The following is a 22,889-nucleotide window of genomic DNA, read 5'->3' on the forward strand; positions in this document are numbered from 1 at the left end:
CGTCAGGTTGGCACAGCAACGTCTTTATTCACAATGAACTTTGAATTTATTGCGTCCATTCCCAGTCATCACCTATCAGACCTCAACAGCAAAACCACCAAATGCAAAGCACGGCAGATTGCACACGACCCCAGTCATGCCCTCTCTACCCCTTCTTCACACTGCTTCCATTAGGACGCAGATACAGGTACTTGGCCTGGAGACGGGTACGCCACATTAGGAGTTTTGTGCCTTCTGCCATAGCATCCTTAATCTTAAATTAAACTCCTCAGCGGTGACTGTTATGCGTGTGTTATTTATGTCATGAAGGGGTGTCACAACATAAATAAGGGGTGTCAGTGAAACGGCCTGGAGAGAAAACTCTCTTTTCTTATTTCTTCTTTCTAAACAATTTAAATGACAAGCAGTAGTCAATATCAAACAGATTATACAATGATTATTAGTAAGTTATTAGTAATATGCTACCCTGCATTAAATACGACCATTTCAGATTTTGCACTGCACTTCATTTGTCTTCAAAATGTTCCCTACATTTATGGTTCAATATTGACCTTTGGTATTGTAAATAACAGACACCAACAAGTGCCATCTGGTTATTTTCATGTTCACTGTATTTATGGAATGCACCATAAACTTTGCAAATATGAAAACAAAGACACCAACAAGCTATTGTAGAATCAGACTCTGTGCCTTTTATGCACAAGAGAAAATAGGGCCACTGCGATGTGTGTCCGTGTGCATGTATAATATATGCCAATGTGCAAATGTCCCTAAAGTGGGACATGCTCTACAAATGTCAAAATTAAAAATACAAATATTACCGAAGAGTAACATCAATGGTCACTTTGGTCAAACATTAATCATACATTCAGTTTGGACTGGCATGTGACAGTGCAACGCATTCTCATGAACGGGTTTGTACGATAGGCTATCGTACAAAAAGTTATGCACAACAAAGGTTACCTTCTTGAACAAAAAAAGAGTGGACAGAGTTTACTGTTAAACAAATCATGATACAACACTGTGAAACAAGAATAACAATTATCTCTCAATTTAACCCTGAATACATACAAAACCACTTAATATTTGATTAAGGTGGTTAGTATGGTAGCCAGAGATCCTTTAATTTGTCCAATAATTTAATAAAGGCAAAAACCAAAAGCCCTTAATTTGAAAAGCACTTTGAGGGCACATGAGATTTTTAATGGACAACATGATAAGTTAAGAGTTTTAAATCCACTTATAACTAATCAAAAACCATGAAAGCCACCTGTTAATTTATACCTTCAACCTAATGGGTCAAGGCAGATGGTCGCCCACCTAATGCTCGGTTCTGTATGGGGGTGGGGTTGCTGCTCGTGGGGGACTGTGGGTCTGTAAAATATGGTCTAGACCTGCTCTATATGAAAAGTTTCATAGAATAACTTCTGTTTTGATTTGGCACTATATAAATAAAATTGACTTGACCTTAATTGAAAAACTAAGGCCTTTTAGGGGGTAAAAAAAAACCTTAAAACCATGAAAACCACCCGTTAATTTATACCTTCAACAGTGCATATAATCTATTAAAAATATCATGATATATTACAATCCATTAATTAATACATTGATTATCTTCTTAAAATACCAGTAAAATACCTCAATGTCATCAATGTGGGTAAAAAGTTACAATTAAGGAATTTAGTTTGATAGTAATAAAAACATGGAAAAGTTAAGTTTGTAAAACAATACTTGCTTACAATGCATGTGAAAATCAACCATGTGAAAAAAAAACAGGGAGTTTGATCTTTACTACAGTAATGAGTAACGGGGGGCAGGGACATCTGGCTCATTCATTAGCTCAGGTTGGGAGACTTCCTTCTCTTCATCTATAAAAAGGTAGTACCTAAAATAGAACTTGTGTATACAGTCTGATAACATGGACCTGACTGAGTCAATGTGGAGCCTGGCTGAGGACAAATAACTTTCTGCCTTTAACTGAAGCCTCGCTCTTTAAATACACATTATAATATATATACATTTATATTTCATGCATTTGTTGTGATATCAGATACAATATATTCTACATCTGTCTACTTAAAGCTATCATCAATATTTTTATACTTAAAAAGTATTACATGACAATGTATAAACAATGTGATAATGTGAAAGAGGTTGCTCGTAGTGATGAAACTCCAGAGAATTATCAGGTGATTCTGCAGCTCCCCTCTGCTTTACGGAGCTTTATAGTGAGTTTCGGCTTATTGTTTCAGCTGTCTGGCCACGATGTTTTGGATCACACTCACTGCTCTCATAGCGCAATGGTGTCAATGGGTTTACATTTCTTATTTTAAAAATCTAAATCGAAGGTCTCTTGATTTAGTCCTTGCTCATGCCGTTACCATCTCCAGTACTTAACATATTATCTCAAAGTGATCATCACATCACACAGTGTGTTCTGCTTTAATAATAAATAAAACCCTTCTGCCATTGCAAACACACTGCATGTAATGTCTTAGAATAATGATACAGTCCACAAGTTGTAATGTGTAATCGAGAAATGTCTTCATAAAACTTGAGTTATGTACAGGTTTTAGAAGTCACACCAAATGCATATTTGGCGATGTAAATTTGCTTCTATTTTCACTTCTTTGAATTACTTCCCTGTTGGCTCGAGGCCTTTCAGGAAGGTATGCTGACAGAGAAAGCACCATATCATTTTACTGACATTTACTGTACCGTAACCTTGTCCTGAATTACTCTGATGATCACTTGCGGGAAAAGATTGAGATATTTTTTACAAGCCAGATTCCGCATGCCTGTTGGACAGACTTCAAAACTTAAAGTAAGGCATTTATTGTACCTGTTGATATCCTTCAAATAACCACTTACGCAGACTCCTTTTTTGTAGGCTATCAACTATTGTTTATGTTTCAAGTGGAGCTGGAGACAAATATCTTGGTATTGGTTAGTTTTTTTAGTGATGATAGAGTTTTGGATTATCTTGGCTGCAGACCTTCCCTTTGTGTGATAATAAAGTTTAACTCTGGTATCATGGAATAAAAAAATATGTATATCTCTGTTGATCTTTCAACTGTTCCTGGTGCACCAACTGATAACATAAATAAATCTTTCCACCATGGCAAGGTCATTACTTCCCCATTGTACTGACAAGCTAAAAGTGGATTAATTACAGTCCTGACAAATACCATCAAGAAGTAAATTAAATATTGTTTAATAAATTATGTTCTTCATTTTGTAAAATGCTAAAATAAATATGAAAATGAATCCATAACTGACGAGCTGTAACCTCAACTGGAATCACACAGTATACACATGGAGTCAAATCGGACACCTCACCAGCGTCAAACATTATGCTCAAGCAAAACAACTGAATCACAGAATATTTCCCCTCAGATATCTGCACTTTGCATGGACTGTTGCACTGTACAAACAGAAAGCTATAATATGTGGTGAATGCAAGCTCATAGGCCAGCATTGTGCCATCTGACCTCAGTAATGGCAATACCTGGTTGTTTATTAACCACTGCTAAAGTGCTTTGACGTAAATTAGTCCTCTATAAAGGAACTGAGAGGAATGTGAAGGTTTCTCTAGCCACACGTCAGCTGTTTCTCCAGTATAACCTCACCAGATGATCCATCCTACGCAGTGTGGTCAGTTCTTGCGAACTTGAGCGTAAACTTGTACAGGATTAGCATCAGGTGAAGGAGCTGGCCTCTTTGTTCGCTGCAGATTGGCATCATAGGTAGGAGGGGAGGACGCTGCAGGAGGATTGTTGTTCACTTGGACCTGAGCGTATTCTGATGGGCTATTCTGTAACCCCAGCTGGACTCTCCCGCCATCTTTGTTCTGGAAACTGATATCTGCATAGTTCAGCTCCTAGAGAAGAAAAAGCAAGGGGGAAATTATTAATTACTTTTACAGTTATATCACATTAGATAACATATAAGCAGAAATATTGTTTATCAAACTAAACAAACCTAAACACAGACTGTCCACTAATATATATTAGAAAAAGTATATCAATAAGTACTGTATATCCTGACTTATGTATTCCTTCAGAAACTCACAGAATTGTTCAATGAAGTCTCATCACTTAAACAAAACATAACTCCAAAGATGATTAATCCATCATTATTTTATGCACATACATGTAAGCACAGTTATGCTGCAATTTGTCCAATATAGGCATATATTTTCACTTAGGCATTGAGATTGGCATGTAAACGCGTTCCTTGATTACCTGCGTAGCCCGGTTCTCTCTGAGTTACCTTGTTTCTTAAGTGCACCGATGACTTTTACCTGACTTGCTGAGTATGCAGAGTTGTTCTGGCCTTCACCTCCTTTAAAACAAGAGAAATAAACTATACTTAGAATCATTTTTATCAAGGTAGTAAATAATTTAACTATGAAGCAAGGAATCTGTGTCTGTGTCTGTCATACAAATATCTCGAGAACCGTTGATCAGATCTACTTCAAACTTGGTGGGTGTATTGCTGGGGACCCACAGACATGCAGTGTGCAATTTGTAAACGTGACACCTTCAATATTAATAAACTGAATAAAAATAAAGACTGCAGCAGCGGGGGCGGGGCTTGATGGCTATGCGGACTGAGTCAGGCATGTCGTCCACAGCGGGCTACTGGCGACTGCCTATTTGGAAATTAATACCTTTAAGTGTATTTTACAACATAATTCTTCTTCATTTTCCTGGAGTCAATGTATCCTACAGGAAAATTGCCACTCTGTCAATGCAACTCAAATTGTGTAAGTTTGCCATACTAACTTATAACACTAATAATTGTACCCCTGACAAAATACCTCCATTAATTAAAGGCCTGCTCTACTTTATTATTTATATATTATTTATATTTTATTTTTAACGGCAGTTGTTATGTTAAAGCAAGCAACTGTCAGGTAAATGTACTACAATGTTTTCCTCTGAAGTAAAAGTACACAGTAGGTCAGAAGTATACAGGTCTTTTTTTTTAAGTGCTTTGGGGGCCATTCAAGAGTACAATGAGTTAGAATAGTAACATACTCTATATTTTTTGTGGTGTGTCTAGTGTGAAGTTGTTTGTGAGCAGTTCTCGAGAAAGCTGCAAGCAGCAATACCACAGGCCAATCGACCGGTTCTCAACAGACACATTTTTATTGGGCACTGCACTAGTACTGTATAAATACACAAACACATATTCAATACACACACAAACACTTGGTATACACTTACCTGTTCTGGTAGCAGTGTTTTTCTGTTTTCTGTTTAGAGAGGCAATAAATCATTACTACAGTATGTTAATCAGGTATAAGACAGGCATTATCTGACTTTTTGCAACATAATATTATTAACAGCATTATGTTGTGTGTATAGCAAATATATCCATTTATTGTAAATTCTTACATGAAATAACATGTTAAAAAGGTTATTTCTCAAAAAGAGCTGCAACCTCCATTTTATCATCAGTCCAACGTGTATTTTCTTTTTTTAAGAATGGTTTACAAATAATTTTACTTTAACCAGCATACATTTCAAGGACTATTAAACAGGGTTAAGTACTTTAAGGGTGTCATAACACTGATGACAGAGTTTAAACTCATGTGAAGCCACATAATACATCACAGTTTAATAATAATACCTGACAAACAAAATGTTAAACTATAAAGTTGTACATTGTTGAGGTGCAGCTCCATTGTGAAATAACACTAAAGATTTACAGTCAAATCTATAATGTCAGGCTCAGGACTTTATGGAAAATATATAACAAAAGCAACACATAGGGAAGTGACCCTTTGTTGAACATCAACCTTTTGAAGGTTGAGAACATTTTTACTAACGTCTACCTGATTCTAGTTCCACATGTTCTAACTTCTCTCTTCCTGTGCCATGAACAAACTCTCCCATCATTTCAGATCCTGTGACTCCCTGCTACCCACTCTCTGAGTCCTGCTTTTGGGTCCAAACCTGGTAATACTGAGGAGTCACCTAATTGTGATTGATTCTTATATCTTAAAGCTCTTTTCCACTTACTTTTTTTTATACATGTAGTACCCTCCACCACCAGCAGCTCCACAGACGACTAAAACTGCGATTACTATTCCAGCGATGCAACCAGCCGAACAGCCTGATGGTTTGCCTAGGTTGGCTTAAATGGGATAAGAACATGAACTTAAGTATTTTTACACCATTCTGTACACAGGGAGTCTCATAATCTCATCATGCCAGTGGAACAAAATGCATTCAATAATATTGCTGTTTATGTGATTTCACAGATGGCCAGTTAAAGGTGCTCTAAGCGATGTTGGGTGACGTTACTTCTTGTTGACGTTCAAAGTATTTTCAAACTAAATGGAGACTAGCTCCCTCCTCCTCATCCCACCCCCTCCCCAGTTTTTGTGCTTCCAGGGGGAGTTGCATCAAATCTGCTAAATTGACTCAAGTGATGTCACTTGAGTCCACATCGGTTGGGTCTGAAGACTAAAAGTTTGAAAATGAAAAAAAACCTGGGGGTGTGGAGTTAGAAGATGTGAGGTTACCAGACCTCTGTAGCCCGCTCCTAAACAGTGCTTGAAGCTAGCATCTTTAGGCTACATTAGCTGCTACTAGCATAACAAATTTTGGCACTTGAGTTGCATTGTGGGTAATGTAGATATTAGTTTAACAAGGACGATATCTCTGCTATATATTTTCTGCGGCAGTAATTTTGATACTTTTTTTTAAGACTGTCCATCGTGAGGCTGACAAATGTTAATCTGTAAAGTGTGAGAAGGTTGTATAATCCTTTTGGCTCTAGAGGGAGCTGCATGAAATTTGATAAATTGCCTCAAGTGATGTCACTTGAGTCAGCATTTGTTGGGTCTGAAGACTACAAGTTAATAATAACAATAAATCTCATTTAGTTGGTAGAATGGATCTGTAAGAAACATTTAGGAAGCCTGCTACTATTCACATAATCAGATGGATAACACTGTGGGTTAATCACAATATTCAAGACTATCAACAAAATCTACAATCAACTAAGGGTTGGGGGAAAAATTGATACAGCATAGTATCGTGATATTTTGCGTGACAATATGTGTATCTGTAATATGTATCCGTATCGATACATGGACACCAATCATCAATCTTTTATTATATAAATTGATGTATGTTTTAACAAACAGACACATTTATCTTTTTAGATAAAATAGATGTTGACAAAGCTTTCCTTTAAATACATAATTTGAAGTTGAAAAAAGGTAATATTTAAGTATTGCAGTGTAAGGTTTAAAATCGCAATAATATTGTATCATGACATAAGTATCGTATCGTGGGGCCTCTGGTGATTCCCACATCTACGATCAACACCATCTTGGTACCTGTTACAGACAATCCACGGACTGCAGTCGATGTTCTCTCAGTTATATTATTCATCGCTTGACAGGCGTAGCTGCCACTGTCAGAGAGTTCAGCGTTGTCTTTAGTGAACTCAGCAGAATTGTGTATCTCTGTCCCATTCAGTTTCCAGATGTAAGTAGCAGATGGTGTGGAATCAGCAGAGCAGGTTAATGTGAAGGAATGTCCTACATGTACCACACTTGGACCTGTGATTTGAACATTTTGTGGTCCATCTGAAAAACAGATATTTGTAAAGTTCTTACAGCAGCAAAAATAAGGAATATAAAATGTGTTCAATAATTTACTTTAAAATAATTTTTGCTACAGATCTACACACAAAACATTTTTGTAATATAGTTGTTTATGGTACTAATAATGTTGAACAGTAAATGTACAGTTTGTTACCTACAGATCACAACCATGGTGTATTTAGCTTCATCGTTGCTGAGGGGGTTGCTGATTTTACAGGAATATTCCCCACTGTCTGTTGTTTTCAGGCTGTTAAAAGACAGCACTTTGTTCTTGTCATAAAGGTTCATGTTTCCAGCCAGAGTCAGATCTGAGCCATCTTTCATCCACTTTCTGGTAAAGACAGAGCCAGCAGCATCACAGGTTAAGTTGACAAAGATCCCCTCAATCGTCAGGTTTGTTGTTGTTGTGACAAAAGCACCTGATATTCTCTCTGTTGGAAAAAAGATCATGTGATAAATATTACTAATATTACTTAAAACAATACAAAAGGAACTTAAGAACAGTTAATCATTGTAAAGGGAAAACATAACTACTGTTTCCTGAATAATGTATACAAAAATTGACTGTCCACACTGTTATTTTAACATTTGTGGTTTTGAATAACCTATACCTCAGAAATATCATCTACATGAGAGGAAAATAACAGCTACATAATATTGAGTTCTTATTCAGTGTGTAAGTTCACACTGAAAACGTAGAAGAAAACTGTTTAATTGAAACCCCAAAATTCTTTAACTATTGACTCGTGACCTTTGTTATGTAATGTGATTTCTAATTGATCAAATGTAATTGTTTCAAAGTTTTGACCCCAAGTCTTAATATAGCATGACTTCTGTAAACACAACCTTGACACATAATTACTGTTTAAGCAAACATTAATGTTACACACAGAGGACATACAGAGCTAAATTTAGAGTCGTGTTTCTGTCCACCTGGTAAGTGTAAATCCATCATTCACTGTCCTTTTAGCTTTTATGTCTCCACCAAGTCCTAATGGAAAAATCCGTCTCTTTAGCTGCTAAATGGTGCACTTTCCTCACCAGCTAGTCGCTAACTTGGTCTCTCTGTCATTTTTCACTGGGCAGGTACAGTAGTCTACAGTGGGCTGACAACCACTGCCTGCTACCAAAAACAATGCTATAAAACTGAACCCAACCGTCTGTCTCTTTTAATATGATCATTTAATATTAAGACACACTGATTTGAGTACACACTTTGCCAATACAGATTATGCAGATGGTCAGTTAAGTGCCATGTGTCAGACCCATCTCATTAAACTATATCCACTAAACTTCTTATTTCAAACTTACCCAGTACAGAGACAACTGAAGGCTGAGATGTTTCATACCTCAGAGTTTTGTCATTAAAGGCCTGACAGCTGTGGTTCCCACTCTGACTCATTTGAATGTTCAACAGTTTGAGCTCTGGTCCAGTATCAGACAGCCAGTCTCCATTCAGAAACCAGTGAAACTGGGCAGCAGGTTTGGAGACAGCTGAGCACATCAAGGTGATGTCTGAACCTTTGCCATAATATTCTTGTGATGGAGATATTGCCAAATTAATATTTTCTGGGCCATCTATGGTATGCATATGGGGAGTAAAACAAATGGAAAAAAATCACCAAAAAGTAATATTAGCAGCTTGAAGAAAGTGCCATGTGACACGTAGCTTCGCTTAGTGTGAAGCATCATTATATCTTCAACTTTGAAGCATCCATTTAGTTCAGGATAAAGAGTATGCACATATAAGTGAATAACTCACAGTTGATGGAGAGGTTTACTGGATCACTGGTTTCATCGCTTACAGGATTAAACACACGACACCTGAATGGTCCCTGGTCATAGCGGGTCACATTAACTATAGTGAGAGTGGAGCCTCCATCAGTGAGCTGAACTCTGTCACTGGCTGTAACCTCAGAGCTGCTGTTCAGCCAGAGGAAAGAGAGAGAGGATCCAGAGGAGGAGCAGGACAGACGGACAGAGCTGTTGAACTCCACCAAGTCTGTGGTGTTTAAAGTTACCAAAACATTGGCAACACGTGCTGTGGGTGAAAAACACAGTGGTTTTATACTGGCCACCTTTCTTGCCTAAGAAAGGGAACATTGTTCAGTAGAGGGGAGAAATGTGGAGAGTGGGAATGCTACTATTTTAGTGATCCTATGAGTAATCATTAGCCTGACAAGCCAGACCCACATCCAGATGTAGGGTCTGGGAACTCACCATTGACGGAGCTCGATCCGAGGGGCGGGATAAACAGTTGTCTTTCAAATTCCCTCTGCACGTAATAGAATAGCGCTACAACCAGGCAGAGCAACGAAGAAGGTAGCGGAACTAGTTGATAGCTTAAACTTTTGCTGTATCCGGTCGGCAAAACTCCGAACACATCTTCCTTTTTTAAGAATGATTTCTGTGCCGTTCTTTGTTCTTTTATCAAAGAAAAGCTTAACTCCAAGTCTTCCAGAAGTCCGCTGTTCCCAGCAGCAGCAGCCATAAGCCCCGCCCACCGACTCTATACACAATGTGATTGGCCAGACCAAAATTTGGTTTTTGCAGCTTGAAAGTCAACGGAGAGTGTCTAGACCCCCGGCTGCCAAATAAATTTGCTGCCACTAGGGGGAGTCTAGATTTCTAGGCTAAGTAATCATGGCCTTAAACAAAGATTTGTATGCGAGTTAGACATATTCATGTAGTCCAGAGAATGTCAATTTACCCGTGATCATGCAGCTATTGTTGTTTTTTAAAGTTTACATTTATATTGATGGTCTTTCATCTGAACATTTTACAACGGTGAGGCATAGAGTATCAGTCAAGACCATCACCAGATTACTCGGCATGTTTTATTATTATATCTTATCCGTTGCCTAGTGCTTGGTGCAATATTTAACCAGTGTTGGCTGACCTTGCTGGTTAATCTTGCCCAATTAGCCAGAAACACATTGACCATAGAAATACAAGAGTTGAACTTTTTGTTAGCCTATAATAGGGCTGGGCGATAAAACGATAACGATATGTATCGCGATAGACACATAATCAATATCAATAGAAAATGCGGTCGATAAAACGTTCGATAACTTGTTTTTCTTCATCAGAAGAAACCAGAGGTTGTGAATCAAGTTTGATTGCATGAACAAAGGCCCTCACTCTCTGGCAACCTAGCAACGTGGGGAGTGACACTCTAACAGCCAATCATGTAACAGTATCAAGTTTGGTTGCGCCACATCGCTGTCTCGTGTTCTTCAATAACAGAACCGGCGTGGAGTGGAAAGTGAGTGCCGCAGCGAGCGAGGAAATCGTTGATAAAACAGGAAAAGTCAGTATGGCAGTTTTGGGGATTTTATAAGTCTGACCGTAGTCAGACCAATGTCGTCAGACCAACACTGGTAATACCATAAACTTGTTTTACCACTTTAGCCGCGCTCACACTTTCGAGCACAGCCGTATTCGCCATCAACGTCCAACAACATTTGCAGCTGCTACACCGCACAAGCAGCAGACCGCCATGGAGAGGTACTCTGCATCAGCGCCTTACTAAACACTACAAAGAAATAACGAAGGCAGACGTGCTGAGCACTGTCCAGAAGCCAGGTTACCAACTTAGCACTAAACCTGCAGAAAATAGTTCCTTCTCAGGTTTCTTATATTTTAACACTTTGCACTATTTTATGACACTTTATTAAGCACTTCTTACTTATTCTTTAATTTTGCACCTTAATGTTAAGAGATAATTGTTAAGTGTTCATTGTGATTTTAGACCTGTTTACATTTGAATTATTTGAGTGTTTTCCATGGTTGTGTTGACATTTCTGCTTTTATAACTGAGGGGATTATAATCAGAGCAGGGTTAAGTTTAAAATAAAAATGTTTAAATTTAATATATTTTTCTCCTGGTCCTTATTTTAAATAGGTCATAAAAAATATCAATAATTATCGATATCGACCGATATGAAAAACATATATCGTGATACAGTTTTCAACCATATCGCCCAGCCCTAGCCTATAATCAGACTGAACAGCTCCGACTGGACAAATTGGAGATGTGAAAGGTGATATAGTTTGTGAGACTAGATCACTGTAAAGATATTGCAGTAACAAATAATGTGTATTTACATGGTGAATGTAATGTGATTATCTTTAATGTGTGTGTGTTAGTTGTATCTGCTTGCCACAGATGTTGCTGTGCTACTGGCCACTCCAGGAAGTGATTTTTCTATGACCTCAGATATGTTTTATTCTGAGCCTCAGTTGTCTCTGTACAAACACAAATTTCAGACGCTTCTTATCTTACTTTATTATTTCTTTATGTTCCACAATTGTTTAGCACACCTTTTTATATTTTAGAAAGTTTTTATCTGATACTATCTTAGGTACTTCTCATTTTTTCTATCCATATTTATTGACGCAAAACCTTTCATTCAAACTTACCCAGTACAGAGACAGCTGCAGGCTGAGATGTTTCATATCTCAGAGTTTTGTCATTAAAGGCCTGACAGCTGTAGTTCCCACTCTGATTCTTCTGAATGTTCATCAGTCTGAGCTCTGGTCCAGTATCAGACAGAAAGTCTCCATTTAGAGACCAGTGAAACTGGGCAGCAGGTCTGGAGTCAGCTGAGCAGGACAGGGTGATGTTTGACCCTTCCCCATAGTATTCTTGTGACAGAGATATTGTCAAATTAATATCTTCTGGGCCATCTGAATGTGGAGGAAAAAACAGCAACAAGTTAGTATGCACAACTGCATTATCACACATCAAGTCATCAGAAAAAAACTCTGCATGATGTAATGTAACAGAACAGCCCAGCAATAAACCCTTTCTAAATTAAACTGACTTGATAATAATTAAGTCCACACTGTGCTGTAGTTTGCAGTGATATTGTACTATATTATGTTAGGTTGAAAAATGTGTTTCTAATCATTTGTAAAACCGAGGGGGGAACAAAAAGACAAATAAACCAGAAGTGTAATTGTACAGAGACAGAGAGTTTACTAATCCGACAATAATCTAAACTCTCTGGGCCCTATTTTAAAGATCTGAAACACAAGTATGAAACGCAGAACGCAAGTAGCTTTGTGAGCGGATCTCGGCCGCTGTTATTATACCGGCGGGATAAATGACTCTTGCGCCCAACGCAAATCTAAAATCTAGGTGTGGTTTGGTATCATGCAATAAACCAATCAGAGCGTCATCTCACATTCCCTTTAAAAGCAAGTGCACTTGTTCCATGGCGGATTGCTATTATGATGGCGGATTTGCCTGGCGCACGCCAGCTCAGACCAGCCAACCTGTACGCATTTTGCGTAGTAGATACGCATATTTACATCAAAATACGGTGATACGATTTGTCACTTTAAATTACACGAAAATCTGGTGACTGCTTTGAGTTCACTCATTGACGCGCAGTAACCGTCTCAGTTACTTAATGATAGTGGGCAGCTAAAACAGCGTAGCAGCCACGAGCATGCTGGAAAAAAAAACTAAAGAAGAAGAGTTCGACCAATCACACCGTCGGGTCCCTCGGCTACTAATAGTGAAACGAAAGCATTAGATGCAAGTGTTATTTATTCCTCTCTCATTCCTGTTTGGGTTGGTTTCCCCAAGGGAGGACGGTGCTGGCAAAGGTAAACTGATTTGATGTAGGAAGGTGAAATTGTGAAATGAATTAATTTACGTAGCCTACATGTCAACTTTGGAGAAATATTATTTATTTATATTATTATTAATAAAGTCTTGGATTTCGTTACAAAGGTCTTATATTGTTTTGCCTTTCCTATGATTAAGTTCACACCGTAACAAAATTAACTGTTACTAATGTAGCCTAATTAAAAACTGACCGGAGCCTGTCGCTGGACGCACCGGACCGAGACACAAAGTAAACACGCCTCTCTCACCGGTACCGGGGGGTTAGCGGTTAAACTGAGCGGAGGATGTGCGGAATGTGTCGGTGTCTGTCGGACTTTGGCTGGCCGTTTGTTGCCTTCAGACAAAGCTCAAGCTAACAGGCTAACGGCTTATTAGCTAGCCAAACACCGAGCGGTAACATCTGCAAAGATTGGCTCTGTGAGCGCATTAATCTGCTCGGTGTGTGTTTTTATAGAGCAAGCAGCCGCCGGACTGTAACACCTGTTGATCAGTGCAGGACTGGAAGACTTACACAGATCATGTATTGCAGTAAAAGTAGAAAAAACAGTGTTGTAGAGTTACAAATTACTTGTCAGTTACAAGTCCTGCATTCAACATCTTCCCTATGTAATAGTACAAAAGTATTATCAAAATATACTTAAAGTACCAAAAGTAAAAGTGCTCATTATGCAGTGTAATATATTTTATTGGATTATATTATGATCCAATTAATTGTATTAAATATGACTGGAGTGGAGTGTCCAATCCCACCGTAGTTCAACATGTCGTCTCCTTAAGTCCTCTAATATTTCCTCATTTATGTCATCAACACATGCATGATTCATTGAAATGTTGTGTAAAACACAACAAGCCACAATGAATGCTGCAACTTTTTGAGGACTGTACTGTAAGTGCCTCCTGACTATTAGAGACGGTCTGAAGACCATTCCGGGTTTTGCAAGGTTTGCCGAAGAAAAGAACTAAGCCTTGTGGTGACGACTGCATTGAAAAAGAAAAAGAGTATACTAAAGCTTCTGTAACTATGGGGAATGAAACCTCCATGTGAAGCATCTGGACCCATTGTTGATGAGATGAACCAGAAATATGGACTGAACTGCTTGAGATGTCTGACATATTGGTCCTTTCTTTAAGTCTTTAAACTGTTTTAACTGCTCTTTATTCGCGTATTTTATCTCTCAGTTGTTGTTTTTTTAATTCTTATACTGCACTGTAAAATTTATTCTTGTCTTTTAAATTGTTTTTAATTGTTTTCTAACTGCTCTTTCATGTTTTATGTAAAGCACTTTGAATTGCCCTGTTGCTGAAATGTGCTATACAAATAAAGCTGCCTTGCCTTGCCTTGATCTATCCAAACACCTGAAGCGCATTTTCAGTAATATTTTTCCTTGTAATTATGTATGGTTTGCAAAAATGGGAATTGCTGCGTCCTTGTAGATGAGAGAAGCAAAGTGTATGAACGTTGTGCACACGCTACATTATGGCCAAGCATGTGCCCCTAAAAATTGCATCTGAATATCGCACCACTGACTTTAGACTAGCACCACTGACTTTAGGGGCCCTATCTTGCACTCAGCGCAATTGCCTTTGTACACCGACGCATGTATCATTCCTATTTTGCACCCGACGCACAGCAGACTTTTCCCTCCACAGACGCACGCCGGTAAATTAGGGAATGTATTTGCGCTGCAGCGGGCGGTTCAGCGAAAAGAGGAGGCGTGTTCCGGCGCAAACGTTCCCTGGTGTTATTTTGCAGTTTCAGAAAACAATTCTGCCACTGACCAGGAAAAACCTAGTCTAAAGTCAGTGGTGCGTTATTCAGACGCTATTTTAGGGGCGCATGCTTGGCCATAATGTAGCGCATACACTTTGCTTCTCTCATCTAAACGGACGCAGCAATTCCCATTTTTGCAAACCATACATAATAACAAAGAAAATTAAAGCTGCGAGCAGCGATGGACGGGCCCTCGCGCCTTGGCGCGCGTTGGGGTTACCGCGGACTCCGCTCCTTGCGACCGTACATTTGCGCGGCACTCGCCGCAAATCATCACCAATGAAAAGGGAACTCCCCGCCGAGTTCAACGATACCTCACACAAGACTCTACGTCATACGGTTCATTAGCTGTGAAAAGGGGCGTGGCTAATGCATAGGGGGCGGGTCAAACCATCACCAATGAAGAAGGAAGTCTCTGCTGAGTTCAATGATACCTCACACAAGACTCTACCTTAGATGGGTCAGCATTTATTAAAGGGGGCGTGGCTTCAACATAGGGGGCGGGCCAAACCATCACCAATGAAGAAGGAAGTCTCTGCTGAGTTCATTGCTACCTCACACAAGGGTCTATCTTAAACGGTTCAAATTTTAAGAAAGGGGGCGGGGCTTAAGCATAGGGGGGCGGGTCAAACATGACCAATTAAAAGCGAAGTCTCTGCTGAGTTCAATGACACCTCACACAAGACTCTACCTTAAACGGTTAAAATGTTATGAAAGGGGGCGTGGCCTGAGTAAGTGGGCGTGGTTATATTATAGGGGGCGGCTCAGTATCACATGTAGACCACACATTCTAAGTTTCATGTAAATCAGATGATGTTTGTCATATAAGACGCATTTCCTGTTGCCGGGGGGGGCGCTATGACCAAAAGTAAATTTTGGCCTGTAGGTGTCCTCAGGCCTGGACCCTTGTCCATCGTGAGAAATTTCGGGCAGATACGACAACGTACACTCAAGTTACAACAACTTCTTTGTTCATCGCTAAACACTCAAAATGGCCGCCACGCCCACACCGTCTGACGAAAAGTTTTTGTTTTAATAACTTTTCATCGTTAAGGTGTTGGGATGGTATAGACCAAGTTTGAAGTCCATCGGATGAAATCTGTAGGAGGAGTTTGTTAAAGTATAGCACCTTGACTTTTAGGCCTACTTCCTGTTGCCACTAGGGCGCGCTATGACTTTAAGTAAATATCGGCCTTTATTTGTCGTTAGGGTTGGACTCTTATGAATCCTGAAAAGTTTCGAGGTAATCGGACAACGTACACTCGAGTTACACCCACTTCCTGTTTCGGCGGTGAAACGCACAAAATGGCCGCCCCGCCACGGCCACGCCCTATGACGAAAAGTTTTTCTTTTAACAACTTTTCATCTTTAACGTCTTAAGATGGCACAGACCGAGTTTGAAGTTGATCGGATGAAATCTCTAGGAGGAGTTCGTTAAAGTACGACAAGTGGAAATGGCCAAAATCGCACTAATTTCGAACTTTCAATTCAAAATGGCGGACTTCCTGTTGGGTTTAGGGTATGGCTCTTGTCAGTACACGATCCGTTCTGCCTGCACGATCCGTTCTGCAAATGCGCAAGATATTACTGTTTACGACCTGCACGATCTGTTCCACGCTAGCCTATGGCTAGCCTCCACCGGGAAGCTAACGTTAGTTTAGCTAACAGCTAATTCGGCTAACCGCTAGCTGACAGCTAGATTCAGTCTAAAATGACGTTAAGTCAAACTTAATGTGAAAAGCAGGCTAAAGCTAAATTAAGACTTTACAGTAATAACAATAAAGACAAGTACTGAGAGATTTTAAATGAGCACAAGTAAAGTAGAACTAACGTAACAGCTGTTATATATGTTAACGTTTATTTTTACGTTTTATTTTGAGGGTCTTTTAAAGTTATTACATGCTGTCTCAGCTAGCGGTTAGCCGAATTAGCTGTTAGCTAAACTAACGTTAGCTTGGCTGTCGACCGGAAGCGTGGAACAGATTGTGCAGTGTCGTAAATCCTCGTACAACATTTTGCGCATGTGCAGAACGGATCGCGCATGTGCAGAACGGATCGTGTAACGACAGCTCTAATGAAGGTTTTTGTACATCTTGACATGTTACATATGTGTACCAAGTTTTGTGAGTCTACGTTAAACGCACTGCAGGGGCTCAATTTTTTTAACTTTCTAGGGGGCGCTAGCGAGCCATTTTTGTGGGGATATTTCCGAAACCTTAAAATACGTAAATTTTCACCAGACTTGATGCGACCGCCAATTTTGGTGAGTTTTTGAATATGTTAAGCCCCTCAAAAAGCCAATTCATTTGACGGGAAAAAGAAAGAAAGAATAGAAACAATAATTCCTTCAGTTTTAATAGGGCCTTCGCCGCTGTCGGCGCTCGGGCCCTAAATATTACTGAAAATGCGCTTCAGGTGTTTGGATAGATCATTTTTACAGTACAGTCCTCAAAAAGTTGCAGCATTCTTTGTGGCTTGTTGTGTTTTACACAACATTTCCATGAATCATGAATGTGTTGATGGAAATGAGGAAATATTAGACTTAAGGAGACGTGATGTTGAACTACGGTGGGATTGGACACTCCGGCGGGATCTGGTCCGGGAGTGGTGATGCACTCCTGGTGGAGCGGGTGGACGGAGATGGAGTGGGAGGAGGAGGAAGGGGCACAACAGGAGTAGGTGGTGCGTGTAGAGGCCCACGCTCCACGGCTGCAGCAATCCTCTCCAGACTTGAGGAGATGCGCCCGAGAGGCCGCAGCAACATCGCCACCCGGTCAAGACGGGCATTTATTACTTTGCCGCATCTCGGACAGCTCCCGCTAGCGTGCGCCAGGCAAATCCGCCGTCATAATAGCAATCCGCCATGGAACAAGCGCGCCTGCTCTTAAAGGGAATGTGAGATGACGCTCTGATTGGTTATTTTCACGTTACGCCCAAACCACACCTAGCTACTTCAGACCAACCCATTTTAGATTTGCGTCGGGCGCAAGAGTCATTTATCCCGCCGGTATAATAGCAACAGCGCCCGAGATCTGCTCACAAAGCTACTTGCGTCTTGCGTTTCATACTTGCGTTTCAGATCGTTAAAATAGGGCACCAGACCTGCCAACCTTGAAAAACATTTTTGAGTAGCAACTTATTAACTGATTTATTGTCAAAGTTCTGGTTCATGAACACGGCGGCACGCACGCGGAATAATTGTGCCATTAAATGTCAAATCTGTATACATTTTAAACACTAGAAAATAATTATGTTCAAGTAGGCTACTTGAATTAAATAAAACATTTTATTTAAATTATCGGTCATATTTAATACAATTAATTGGATCATAATATAATCCAATAAAATATATTACAATGCATAATGAGCACATGATTGGTCGAACTCTTCTTCTTTAGTTTTTTTTTCCAGCATGCTCGTGGCTGCTACGCTGTTTTAGCCATAAGTTTTAGCTGCCTACTATCATCAAGTGACTGAGACGGTTACTGCGCGTCAATGAGTGAACTCAAAGCAGTCACCAGATTTTCGTGTAGTTTAAAGTGACAAAGCGTATCACCGTATTTTGATGTCAAAATGCGTATCTACTACGCAAAATGCGTACAGGTTGGCAGGTCTGAGGCCCTAGACTAGGTTTTTCCTGGTCTATGGAATTGTTTGTTGAAACTGCAAAATAGCACCAGGGAACGTTTGCGCCTGAACACGCCTCCTCTTTTCACTGAACCGCCCCCGGGAGCACAAATACATTCCCTAATTTACCGACGTGCGTTTGTGGAGGGAAAAGTCCACTGTGTGTCATGTGCAAAATAGGAATGATACATGCATCGGTGTACAAAGTCAATTGCGCTGGGTGCAAGATAGGGCCCTCTGTCTCTGTTCGCATTCAGATGTTGTCAGATAAAGAGCTGAGCATGTAGGTTAGTAACTCACAGCTGATGGAGAAGGTTATTGGATCACTGGTGCAATTACTGACAGGATTGGACACACAACACCTGAATGGTCCCTGGTCATAGCGGGTCACGTTAACTATAGTGAGAGTGGAGCCTCCATCAGTGAGCTGAACTCTGTCACTGGCTGTAACCTCAGAGCTGCCGTTCAGCCAGAGGAAAGAGAGAGAGGATCCAGAGGAGGAGCAGGACAGACGGACAGAGCTGTTGAACTCCACCAAGTCTGTGCTGCTGGCAGTTGCCGTTACATTGGAGACTGGCTCTGTGGATGAAAAAGAAAATGGTTTCCAATTTGCCCCAAACTAAGGAAAGGTATAATAGAAGGAAACACTACAGTGACTGGGAATAAAGCTCATGTTTAAAATGAGATGTTGAGTATTCATGGCTGCACATTGAACACTGCCACTACAAAAAAGCAACATTTCTAATGATGACAATATTAAAACTGTAAAGGTTATATAGGGTTCTTAAAATGTTAAAATGCTTTGCACAAAAGAGGGAAATTTCATCTTTGTTGATATTATGTATCCAACTAGTTCTGTTTCAGGCTGTACTTGTTTGTGGTTGCCCTGTAGAATACATTTTAAATATAATGTCCAATTTAACACCATCAGAAAGTATAACCATAAAACTCAATGTCTCTGATACGGTCTCAACAAAAGCTAAATATGTACAGACTGTACAAAAACTGTGAACTCAGTGTATCCTTTATATGTTTTTTAAACATATTGTTGATATCAGCGCTTACAGTTATACAACTTAAAATAGAAATATTGCTTATCGTCATCAGCGGCCAAGTAAAATTACCAAAGACTTTATTATAATGCAGTTATTGGAAGACTTTAAATGTCATTATCAGTGAGAAACCATCCCATCATGTACACAGTGAAGTCATTTGAACCTGCAAGTTTATTCTTCACTTGGAAAAACAGTAGTTTGACAAAAAAAGAAATATTCACTTATGGTCCACTTACTTTTAACCACATTTAAGTTTTTTAAATATTTATTTTGTCTTAGTATTGTGTAATTATAATGTTATTGTGTAATAAAAATCTGAATTCTGGTATCACTATAAATCTCATTTAAAACCACTGAACACAATTATTTTGCTGAAACAAAATTTATTTTTTATTTAATACATTTTTACACATAGGCCTAATCTTTACTCAGCACTGAAAGAGATGTCAAACATTTGCTCACCAAGTACGTTCAGTGTTGTGCTCCCTGCCTTCCCTGGTCCTCCAGCTTGAACGATGGTCACACTGTATTGCCCACTGTCATTAAGAGCCAGATTCCTGAGCTCCAGAGATCCAGTAGACATGAAGAGGGTGATCCTGCCTTCATACTCTGGTCCAGTGAAGTTACCATCATTGAAAGTGATTATATTTTCACTACCAAATGTCCAGAACACTGACAAAAATGGTTTGTCTGATGGAATCAGTGTTGTAGTAAACATCACTGTCGCTCCCACAGCTGCGTTTAGAGGACCGTCTGGCAACACACCAGCTCCTTTGGTTAAACCTGGAGGAGAAAGTTACATTACAGGTCTGAGAAGGACTGTTATAAGTCGAAGACATTATAAAATTGGCCTCTGGAACATTATCCTTGATCACAATCCAAAAGAAAAACACAAAAAACATATTTTCATTAAAACATTAGTATAGATGTAGATGTCTATCAATTGAAAACAACAAACAATGAAGTAAAAGAGGTTCTTAATCATAAACATTTGAAGAAGATGACATTTTGGCCAGCAGCTTTCTTTAAGACCACATTATAGAAATCAGTGTACTGTAAGAGACTAGCCGGCAGATTAGAACAAGCAACACATAAAGTCTTTTGATTCATACTATTTTTTAATCAAACTAAAATATTTTATCTCATTTTTTCAAATTGAAAACTAGACAGTTATGTATTCCCTAGACTACATGCAATACTATAAATAAATAAATATTTCAGCAATTAAATTATATTTTATAGTAATTTACGCACAATCACATAAGCTGCTATCTATGTTGCTGTCTAGTCACAAAAGCATGGATAGCAGCCCTAAATTAAACAACTTTTCAACAATTCAATGACTTTTAAAGTATTGAAAGTGTATTTAAACATCGACAGCAGACAAACATTATAAAATCAAGACTCTTACCTGCAAACGCCGCAGAGACAATACAAAGTAAAGGTAAAATATCCATTGATCTAACTCTGTGAGATATAAACAGCTGAGGAAATGACATCCATCCAACTTTGACTGCCTTAATAAATGTGAGCCTCCGGCAGCTCTAATTATGCATTAGTAAATGCACAACTACCTACGTGTTGAGTTACAAAGTTTGTTTGCATAATGAGATAAACCCAGTGAAGCTGCAGTCATGTTGAAAAGCTGTAAGACGTCGCCCTCTAGTGGTGTAAATGTGTTTAGTGACATACAGTACAGATGGATGATGAAGAGACATGAATAATGCTGTTGTTTAAATAATAAATAAATAAAAGACTTCTAGCATATTATATAAGTCCATAAATGTATCAGTTAGTTGTAACTGAGACCAAACTACAAAACTGGTTGCTGAACCCTCTCGTTTCTTGTGACAGATTTCGTTTTTATTTTTGTTTTATTTTTGTTTGTCTCGTTTTTTATGTTTATCTGCATTTGAGAATTTGGTAATGGAGACGACTTAGAGTCCCTAAAATGATCAAGTAGCCTATAAGAAGAGTAGTAACAAAATAAAGATTTCAGAATAATTAATCACTAAAGTCATTCGTTGTCAGAACTAAATTTCATTGCAGTCCATCAAACAGTTATTGAGATATTTTACCTCATGGTGGCACTGGAGGAAAAGTCAGAGCATCAGCAAAGTCAGACGTTATCATTCTCCGAGTGCCATGAAGGTCTGTGCAAAAATGTAAACTTACAATTTAATAGTAATCCATCAAACAGTTTTTTTTGTGTGTTCCAAAGTAATGGACCAGACAACTGATAGACCAGCATTGCGATCGAGCCTCTAGCATGGCTAAACACACAATAAAACTACAATATGTATGTCACACACAGTAAGACTTTGTACTTTCAGTACAGGATACTGTGTTAGTTAATCAAATCATTTGCAAACAATGGTTGTGTTTTGCCATCAGGAACCTGAGGAGACAAAAGTATCACTTTCATGTCACTTTAGAGCAAAAAATAACCAAAATAAGGCCACTCTGAATAAACCCCTGAATGTTTACTCATTTCAAACTATGATAGTTGTTGCTGTTTGAGCATAATACAAACAGAACTCCTTCACAAGAAGTCCGTTTTTAATTCATTACTAATGATATTTCCCAAAGTTGCTTGTTTTGGACATTGTTAATGATTAACAAGGTGAAACGTGTACTGTGTACAACCCCCACTGCACAGTACTTCCTTGTTCTACTTCCATATATTGATATCAGCATACGTTATTTTGAAATTAGCAAAGTGAAGGAGTGTGATCACTCTTTTTCTCCTCTGATACTGCATATACAATGGAAATAGCTGTGATACACTTCATCATGCTGGGAGTGATCTCAGGTGAGCTCTTACCACCTTAGATACAGCCGATAAAAGGATTTATTCACTTATTTATCAAAATGTAGCCATTCATTATTGATGCTTAACAGTGTCAGAAAGAGTTGGGAGATAACTACAAATGGTTTGTACAATTTTGTTCACATAGGATGGTACAATAGGAGCTTCTCAGCGGTAGTAATATCAATGCATTTACACATTAGTTCAGTCTGCAGATTCTGTGGATGAATTTATCCCTGTTCGATGGCAACTTGTCCAATATCAAATGAAACAAAAATATTTAAATGACAATGCAGCACTGAAAAAATGCCATTTACAACAGAATGCAACACATTTAGTGTAGTGTAACACTGCATTCTGCT

The 22,889-nt window shown here is 39.0% G+C and overlaps 1 protein-coding gene across 3 annotated transcripts in view; it reads right to left on the bottom strand.

Moving 5' to 3' along the window:
* Nucleotides 1-978: 978 nt before the first annotated feature.
* Nucleotides 979-22,889, bottom strand: part of LOC114556817 (carcinoembryonic antigen-related cell adhesion molecule 8) — a 58,149-nt gene continuing 36,238 nt past the window's right edge. The window contains exons 2-10 of one of the 3 annotated variants that reach the window (XM_028579861.1): nucleotides 20,181-20,501; nucleotides 18,964-19,242; nucleotides 12,050-12,316; nucleotides 7,786-8,058; nucleotides 7,358-7,609; nucleotides 6,030-6,144; nucleotides 5,232-5,260; nucleotides 4,304-4,344; nucleotides 979-3,880 (exon numbers count right to left, since the gene is read on the bottom strand). In XM_028579861.1, coding sequence (XP_028435662.1) covers nucleotides 3,656-3,880; nucleotides 4,304-4,344; nucleotides 5,232-5,260; nucleotides 6,030-6,144; nucleotides 7,358-7,609; nucleotides 7,786-8,058; nucleotides 12,050-12,316; nucleotides 18,964-19,242; nucleotides 20,181-20,501 — 1,802 coding nt within the window. In that variant the 3' untranslated portion in view covers nucleotides 979-3,655. Of the gene's footprint in view, nucleotides 3,881-4,244; nucleotides 4,345-5,231; nucleotides 5,261-6,029; nucleotides 6,145-7,357; nucleotides 7,610-7,785; nucleotides 8,059-12,049; nucleotides 12,317-18,963; nucleotides 19,243-20,180; nucleotides 20,502-22,889 lie in introns of all 3 variants that reach the window. The other 2 variants (XM_028579862.1, XM_028579863.1) reach the window with 2 other exon arrangements.

Source organism: Perca flavescens, chromosome 6 (genome assembly GCF_004354835.1).
Source record: "Perca flavescens isolate YP-PL-M2 chromosome 6, PFLA_1.0, whole genome shotgun sequence".
Taxonomy (NCBI): Eukaryota; Metazoa; Chordata; class Actinopteri; order Perciformes; family Percidae; genus Perca; species Perca flavescens.